The sequence below is a fragment of the Populus nigra genome, chromosome 2, assembly GCF_951802175.1.
Source record: "Populus nigra chromosome 2, ddPopNigr1.1, whole genome shotgun sequence".
NCBI lineage: Eukaryota > Viridiplantae > Streptophyta > Magnoliopsida > Malpighiales > Salicaceae > Populus > Populus nigra.
In genome coordinates, this window is record NC_084853.1 from 42,229,898 (window position 1) to 42,239,435 (window position 9,538).

The 9,538-nt window shown below is 31.1% G+C and overlaps 1 protein-coding gene across 1 annotated transcript; it reads left to right on the top strand.

The window, feature by feature from the left end:
- The first annotated feature begins 6,931 nt into the window (after positions 1 to 6,931).
- LOC133682800 (AAA-ATPase At2g46620-like) lies at positions 6,932 to 9,030 on the top strand. The gene has a single exon (XM_062106328.1). The coding sequence runs from the start codon at positions 7,341 to 7,343 to the stop codon at positions 8,805 to 8,807; it is 1,467 nt and encodes a 488-aa protein (XP_061962312.1). The 5' UTR covers positions 6,932 to 7,340; the 3' UTR covers positions 8,808 to 9,030.
- Positions 9,031 to 9,538: the final 508 nt, after the last annotated feature.

Consider the following 9,538-nt stretch of genomic DNA (forward strand, 5'->3'; position numbering starts at 1 on the left):
AACCCATAGCTATGCATTGTTTATTATTTATATTTACTGTGAATTTTATTTATTTTCTTTGACTCCATGTTAAATCCTAAGATTACCCTGATATGGGCACAAATCCTCTTCAAGTCAAGAATAAAAAATATTGATAGTCTAAAGACTGAATTTGGTAAGAATTACTCTTGTTGACAAAACTTACACGGAAAGAAATCAGTCTTTTGACTACGCAAGGCACCGATGACATTATAATTTCTAATGACACGATGGGTTATTTTTTTATATTTTTTTAAAAAATTCAATATATATAGATGTCAAAATAAATTTAAAAAAAATAAAAAATATATATTGCTGTAATATATAACTAAATAAAAAATATTTTAAAAAATAAATACTGCCGTGATAAGTGATGTATCTGATACAAGAGTCCGGAGAGGACTTTTTAAGTTCTACTTTCTCCTCCTCCTGACTAGAATTTAAAATGATTTATCTCTACAGAATTACCTAACATCTTGTCCTTGATTGATGCAGCTGGTGTATAGTAGGCATAAGAAAATGGGAAAGGAGAGTGGGCCTCGTGCCGGACTCAGTCGTGCTGGACCACCATCCACCTTTTCCACCAAAAGCAAGAACGTTCATGAGATGCCAGCAATTAAGTAAAACAACCGGTCCAGGGCATGGGCAGTAAGCTTCTTTTTAAATATCAGGTGCCCTCTCGGGTTTTGCGAAGAATGAAAGGATTGGTCTCCCCTCCAAGAAGGTTTCGGTAAAAGCTCATGAGTGTCCTCGGAATATCTATTATGTATTTTGTTTAAATGTTTTTACTGTATTTCACTTGTTATTGAATCGTAATAAAAAGAACAAAAATCAAATATTTGAATGTAAATAAACGGTATTTTTTATAGAAATCAAATGTTATTTTATATAATAATATTTATAAGTGTTTATAGTAAATTACTAGTTCACTTCTCTCACTACCATGCCTCGGGTTAGATTAAAAAGATTTTAAACATGAAAAAAATATTCACAGAAAATCTTTTGACATTATCATTCAACTCTGTCCAACGAGTCGAACTTCAAAACTTCCAACTTAACTTTTTTTTCAAGACCCTTGCATGCTAGGTCTCGGTGGCTTAACATGCAAGGGCGTTAAAAAAAGCCTTGGCATATGAGGGCTTGTATCAAGCTCGCGTTCTCTAATCAATTTTTTTATAAGGAGGATGACATGTTGTTTGTTTTCTAGTTTTTTTAAAAAAAAAACATGCGACATGTTACTTGTCAAGGCAGATGATACGTTGCCTTTCATGTCTAACTTAGAATTTAGCTACCACTATGGTGGTCAAAAAATCGTAAGGTAGGTTTTTTTGGGTTAAAAATTTATTTTTCAACCTACTTTCACCAAAAATATATCTAATAAGCATCATAAAAAATTTTACAAGTCGCCAGCTAACTTTAAAATACTTCAAAATCATCTAAGAAAACCAAAATTAACCGAATCTAAAAAATCAAAACAAAACTTGATTTTTATTTTTAGACATGTTTACCGGGAAACCCATTATCATTGAACTCCCCTTGACGAATAGAACCCGTTAACATCAAGTTTGATTATTTTTATTGTTGATATTGCGAAAACAAACTATTTTCTTTATTTTTCATTGTTTTCCGATAACTTTTTTTCTATTCTTTTTAATTTAGAGATTAAAAAAATAAAAAAATGAACTTTTAAACTAAAATAAAATTTTTTTATAAATTTAGAATAAACCATGTTTTTTTTCATGTTTTAATTTAGAGCTTAATTTTATATAATTAAACCGAAAACAAAAGATGCAATTAAAAAATATAAAAAAAACGGGTAGGAACCGTGGCTGACTTTTAGTGTTTTTTTTTTTTAGTTTATGTTATAGTATAACTAAAAAATGGGGGAAATTGATTTGAAAAATGAATTTTAACAAGTATTTTAATGACACATGTTAAGGCAAATCTTAAAATTAAATGCTTCCAAACATGGATTATTGAATCAGCCAGCTGTTTTTTGTGTGTGTGTGTGTGTGTGTGTGTGTGTGTGTTTGTGTGTGTGTGTGTGGGTGTGGGTGTGGACTCATGAACCACGTGGCTGCATTTCTGTGAGTTTTAAAAATGGCATGATTACATTTAAGTAATTATCAATGCCATGTCACTAATTGGCAATAAATTGTTTCCTTCAGAAATCACCTGCCCATCATGCATATGATATGTGAGGCAGGTGTATTGCCTTTATGAGGTTACATCATTCAACGACATGTCATCGGAACACTTGACAGCAGACGATAAAGAATAGAAGGATAATCTAGTTGAAAAGGCTAAACCACTAAATCCACGAGTGGTTTCGAAACTTCGTACTACCAGCACAAGCAACTTAACAACTTAATTATCAACCAACTTAACAACTTAATTATCAACGTGGTAGCTCAATAATAAAAACTTGAGATTATTTATTTTTTTAGTTTAGATTTGTATCCTGTGATTATTCATAAATAACTATTGGAGATTTACATGATCGTTAATTTCAAGCCCGTGAAATTAGTTGAGGTGTGCTCAAGCTGACCCGGATACCTATATTAAACTAAAAAAAATAAGTATAAGCAATTTTTTTAGGATAATTTAACAGGTTAGATTTTAAATTTAGATTTTAATGATTATAAATTTAAGTTTTTTTAGAGTTATTATAAATTTATATAGTAGTTAAATTTAAAATTTATAAAATTAATTAAAATACATCTAAATTAATCCGAATATTTACATTAATAAAAATAAATAAAGTAGACGCGGCTTCAAATAAATATTGCCTGATTTTGTACCACTAGCCCGTGATGGTCCTGAGTTTTGATATCCCTCGAATCGTTGTGTGCGTGGATGGGTTTATGGTTGATCGCAAATTAATTAATTAAATAATAGTTTGTGTACGAAGCCCAGTTACACCTACCTGTCATGGAATTAGCAAAAAGACGTGCATATTTAACCAATTGAAAAGCACTGTAGAACATTGTAATCTTCGACCTTTCCACCCACGAAAAAAAATAAAAAATAAAAATGAATGTCTTGTTTTGGAGGTATTCGTGTCTTTTCAAAACTCACGTTAGTCATAATCGGAGGTATACGTATTTAAAAAAAAAAAAAAAACAAAGTGAAATAACTTAAACAGCCATAATAAGAATTCATCACATTGGTAAACAGGGATAGTAATTTTTATTTTTTTAAATACAGTAAAATAACAAATTTAGTATTAAAAAAAAATCACGCAATTATCTTTTCACACTCTAGGTTTCTTATCTTTATCAAATTCATTAAAGATATTTTGATTTTTTTTACCATGTTCAAATATTAATTAAATTAAAAATGTTATTAGCGAGTTTAGCAGACTCACAGGTGCAGCGCCTTTAATTGATTTGTTCCGTTGGGTTCTTGGAGCACTACTAAAGCATTGTAATAATTTTTAAAAAATTATTTTTAAAATTTTTATGTGTTGGTTTATTATTAGAAAAATTAATTAATTAACTTAACAAAAATACTTTCTAGTCAAATAAAAATTTGATTTGATTTTTAAAAAAGTATTTTTCTTTTATTTTGGACGGAAAAAACTTTCAAAAAGTTGTGAAAAAATTAGAAATATCATATTATTTGCTGATTACAACAAATTTGATCATCAAACTTTTGATTGCTATATATTTTTTTAAAATTTTTTTTTTCATTTTCACCTCTTAGAATTTGATTTAATTTAGTATTTATATTAACTTTGGTCCTTATTTTTATAATTGTTATTTACTTTTCTCTTATTATTTTTTTAAATAAATTTTTTTATATATCAAATTTGATTCTCATTCTTTTTATTGTTACTTATTTTATTTGAAATAATTTATGAAATTATTATTATTATTATTATTTTAATCTCACCATCTTTCAATTTTTTTATCTGTTAGATTTGATATCTATTATTTTAATTGTTATCTATTTTATTTGAGATAATTTATGAAATTATATATTTTTTAAAAATTTTATTTTCATTTAACTTTTTAATCTGTAAGATTTGTTTCTTATTATTTTAATAAACTTAAAAAAAATATTAATAAGTTATTTTTCAGTTCATTTTCCATGACATAATCAAATATTGAAAATTTATTTTTAAAACTTTCCAGCAAATAAACAGGTTCTAGATTTATAGCAGCTAGAATAGCTAGGATTCCGGGGGGGTTATCTACTTGATTGATAGAATAATCTGCATATTTGTCATTTATAAACTTTTATACATGCTTCCATGGAAAAACATATAAATGGAACGAAGTGGGTCACGAATCAGTAGAGGAGCACCTAAAAACAATGAACCAGCAGAAAGAGGAGATGAAGGAGACTCGTTGCGTTTTGACACCAGAATTTTCTCCACCTTTTGGATTCTCAGCAAGTCATGCCCTTGGAAAATCCGTGTGCAGGGTTTAATTGAGGTTGACATCTGACAAACAGTTGGAGAGCATATGCATTTCTTATTGCTCTGTGGAAATGCCGTCGGAGAGAAGGAGCTTGGAATTTTTATTTTTTATTTTTTTTTTAAGGTGGAAAGTGTTGGCATAATTGCTTATTCTTTTAACCTTTTAATTCGATCACTAAACTTTCTGTAAAGTCTCTCTCTCCTCCCCTGTTGTGCTGACATTTTCAAAACAACGTTCCTTTTCTCCTCCGTGAAAGAATTAGACAGTGGGATTTCTTATTGTGACGTCATATGCGTGCGTATGAGGGGATTTTTAAGAAATGGATGAATAAATTATTTTTTAGTATCTGGATTTGATTGTGGTTAATTCTTTAACTTTATTGGCGTTATTATTTGGAATTTAGCATATTAAGTAAAAATTTCAAGAAAATAACACACTCCATGAATATTTAGAGAATTTTCTTGAATTGTTGGTCTCATCTTTTAAATATTTTTTTAATAATATATATGATGTTATTATTTATGTTTGATATTGTGACATGATTCGTGATATTAATTTTTTAATTAAAAATATATTAATATAATCATTTTTAGATTTTTTAATATCATTACATTAAATTATTAAAAAAATATTAATTTAATTTTTTAAAAAATAAAAAATAATTTTAAAGCACTTTTAAAACATCGCGAAGCATTATCTCCATGTCCCTAAGTACAAAGAAATATGAAAAGGCTCAAATTTAACTATTCTTATACAAAAGAAAAAAGCTTGTGATAAATGGTGGTTTTAAAATTATGGATTCAATTAACCATAATGGTGGGCAATTTAGTTAGCATTTTAAACTTTGAATAAAGCTAGCACATTTTTTAAAACTTTGTAAACTATGACCAATATATATATATATATATATATATATATATATATATATATATATATATATATATATATATATATATATATCACAGCTACTTTTACCAAACCTTTTTTCCTATTTTTTTTACCGGTTCTAATCTGGCAAGAACATTTATAAACTATGTTCAGCAAGAAAAGCATCCTATAGTCAAGGGTTTTGCGCGTAAGAGTTTATTTGGTATTGTAATGGTTGTTATTTAAAAAAATATATTATTTAAAAATATATTAAAATAATATATTTTTTTTAAATTTATTTTTAAAGCACATAAAAATAATCTAAAAACATAAAAAAATTAATTTAAAATAAAATATTTAATTTTTCTTAAAAACATTTGTAAAATACAAAAACAAACAAAACTTTATATATACACATGCAGTAAAGACAAAGGATCGTTGGTTCTTCAGTAGGAAAAGAAAAGAAAACCCGTCAAACACTGTTGCTGTTTAGTAAGCGGGCCGAAGTCTGGTGATCCTTCCACTCGGAGAGAATTTGTGCAAAAAACGAATTTGTGACTCATCTGATTTATTTGATAAGAAATCACGTAGATAATAAAGGATATCTCAGTCCTCAGATCAAAATAAAAGCAATTTTTGGGCATGTCCATGTCACGAAATATTCGCTGTCTTCTTCGACTCGGCTATTATTTGTCACAACCCAAACCGTGTGCAGTTGTAATCAAAACCAAGTAATTTGAACTTTCCAGTTCATAAAAGGGAAGAATAAAGCGAGGGAATTTGAATTTTTAACTAGAATACTATTTTTTTTTCCTTCTCCTTTGGATGTAATAACTAATAAGTCTTGTAGAGTCCTTAATGTAGAAGGAGGACGAAACTGAAAATAATAAATTCTCGGTGGAATAATTTTATGAGCTTTCCGTGGCCAACTGGCTCGTGAAGAAATTCCCTGTTCATTTGTCACCAAGATTCAGCCTTCTAGAGCGAGGAATCCAAGATTTGATGGATTTTCTTAGCATTATTAGTATACCATATAGAAAAGAGTCGGTCCTCGCTTCCAATTATTTATTTTTCGTTGTAAATTTGTTTACCGGATAACTGAGATTATTAGTCAGGCAACTCCTTGATGGGTACTATGGTTTTGTTTCCTATGAATTTCATAAATTAATGAAAGCTGCTACTAATTTCACGGGTCCCGAAATTAATGATCATATAGATCTCTAATAGTTATCATATTAGCAATTATAGGATTTAAACCTAAAACCACAGGGAGAACAAATTTCTTAATCATAACCTCTTATTACCGGATCATGTACTATATGATTAATGTAAGTTGTTTTTTAATAATACTTTAAGTGATTCGGAAGAACAAATTGAGTAATTTATTCATCTAACGGAAATTATTGCTAAAAAAAATGAATAGAAATTGAATCCTAATTATTGAGATGGATTTCCTCCCTAATTTAGGCTTACATACTCCTGCTTCATCGCTGGGACCTGCCCGAAATGAAAACCGGTCTACGGCCGAAATAGCAGTACAAGTAGAACACGAAGACAAATATTAGAAACTTGAAAACAAACGTAAGATATAGAAAAAAACAAAAACCTCACTCACGATATTATTTATGAAATTATAATTAATTTAACGTCCTGGCTGTCAAGTAGATGGAAGAATCACAGAAACGACTGCGAAACACGAGGGTTCGGCAATCGCCACTCTCACAAAAAGGAAAAGAAATCAAAACGCAACGCAACGCAACACTTTCCTGGTGCCGGCAATTAGCCGGCTCTTAACTTCAATTAGATTTAGACTTCTCTCCTCTCATCTCCTATTTTAATCAAATCTTTCTAGGTTTTTTTGCTGTATATTTCTCCGTCTCCCTTCCACTTGCAGATTCCCTCACTCATGGCTACTTCTAATTCTTGCAAGAGGAAAAAATCTCCCGTTGAAATCCCAAGACTCCATCTTTGAGTTTATATCTTTCTTCTTCTTCTTTTTTTCTTTTTTTTTTCTTCAATTTGCAGCAAACCATGGAAATTCTTTATACCCCATTCTTACTTTTGTTCATAATTGTTAGTCTACTGTTTTTGCTTCGTGTCCTTTTATTCAAAACCGGGCTAATTTACATCACCAAAAAATGGTGGAGATCTATAGAAGATTGTTTTCATGTCTATCAATTCTTCAAAGTCCCAGAATTCAACGAGAGCATGCAAGAAAATCAGCTTTATCACAAAGTCTCAATTTATCTCAGCTCTCTGGCTTCCATGGAAGACTCTGATTACACCAATCTCTTCACCGGAAAAAAATCCAACGATATCATCCTTCATCTCGATCCCAACCAGGTAATCGATGATTATTTCCTTGGAGCTAGAGTGTCTTGGATTAACGACGACAAAAGCGATACGACTTGTTGCAGAACCTTGGTTTTGAAGGTCAGAAGAGCCGATAAGCGCAGAATTCTGCGTCCTTATCTGCAGCACATCCACATAACATCGGACGAGGTCGAGCAGAAGAAGAAAGGTTTGAATCTCTACATAAATATTGGCAGTCATGAGCAAAACAGACGGTGGAGATCTGTTCCATTCAATCATCCTTCAACGTTTGATACAATTGTGATGGATTCTGATCTCAAGAATAAGTTGAAATCAGATCTTGAGTCATTCCTCAAAACCAAACAGTACTACCACCGGCTGGGGCGTGCCTGGAAGCGAAGCTACTTATTGTACGGTCCATCAGGTACTGGAAAATCCAGCTTTGTTGCAGCTATGGCCAATTTTATTGGCTACGATGTGTATGGTATTGATCTTTCAAGAGTTTTGGATGATTCGGATCTGAAAACGCTATTGTTACAAACGACAAGCAAGTCAGTGATTTTGATTGAAGACCTTGATCGGTTTTTGATGGATAAATCAACGGGTGTTAGCTTATCAGGTGTTTTGAACTTCATGGATGGGATATTAAATGCTTGCTGTGCAGAGGAAAGAATTATGGTTTTTACAATGAACGGTAAAGATCATGTTGACCCAGCTGTTCTTAGACCGGGTCGGATTGATGTTCATATTCATTTCCCTTTGTGTGATTTTGCTGCATTCAAAACTCTGGCGAACAGTTACTTGGGTGTTAAGGATCATAAATTGTTTCCTCAAGTAGAGGAGATTTTTCTAACTGGGGCAAGTTTGAGCCCAGCTGAGATTGGGGAGCTTATGCTTGCGAACAGGAATTCGCCCAGTCGGGCCTTGAAATCGGTTATTACTGCTTTGCAAACGGACGGTGATGGAAGGGGGTCTTTGAACATTAGAAGACAGTGGACTGACAATTCTTCAAGGAAGTCAACTGAGGATTCAGGGGAACACTCGGGGGTTTTTTCCAAGGAAGGTGTCCATGCCATGAAGGATTTTAGAAAATTATATGGCTTGTTGAGATTCAAAAGTAACAAAACATCGGAATCGTTTGATATGACACCAGACCGTAAGGACGGGCAATCATATGGTTCTTGACGTTTCGAGGAGATGTCGGCAATTTCATTGCCTTGATGCATCTCAATGTTTCATGTTCATAAGCAGCAAGGGGGCATGAAGAACTTATACAGGGCAGAAGCCAGATGTTGATAAGAATATGGCATAGCTCAGAACAGTTAGTTTTTTTTTTTTTTTATTTATTATTTCTGGTGTTTGGATGCTTTTGTTCCAATTCAATTAGAATATGATTCTGTTTGTGTCATTTATTTTCCCCTTCTTCTTTTTAAATTACTCCCTCGTTTAGATTAGCAATAGAAGGAGTTGAAGTTGCAGTTAGATGTGGTTTGGTAACGCATTAAAATTAATTTTTTATGTTTTTTTTAATCATGTTGATATAAATTAATTTTTAAAAAATATTAATGTACTCCCGAACACCTTTTCATCTTCTCTGCCTCTCCTCTTAATAGTTTTCTTCGAAGTGTTTTGGTTTGTAATTAGCTTTGATAATCTGCAGTTTATGCAAATTACATGACTATACATATAATCAAAAGTAGGTGCTATGTTATTATCATATAATATACTATTCTGTAGGCCAAATGTTGAGGTAACCAAGGGCAGCATAATCATCATCTACCTAATTAAAAGAATAAAGGGCTTTGAAAAAAAGAAAAAGAAGAAGGTAAAGAGGTGAAATTTCTGATCAATTTACACGCTCCTGGCTTGAATCACTGAGCAAAAGATCCTCCTTTTAGCCATGTCTGCAATTAAAA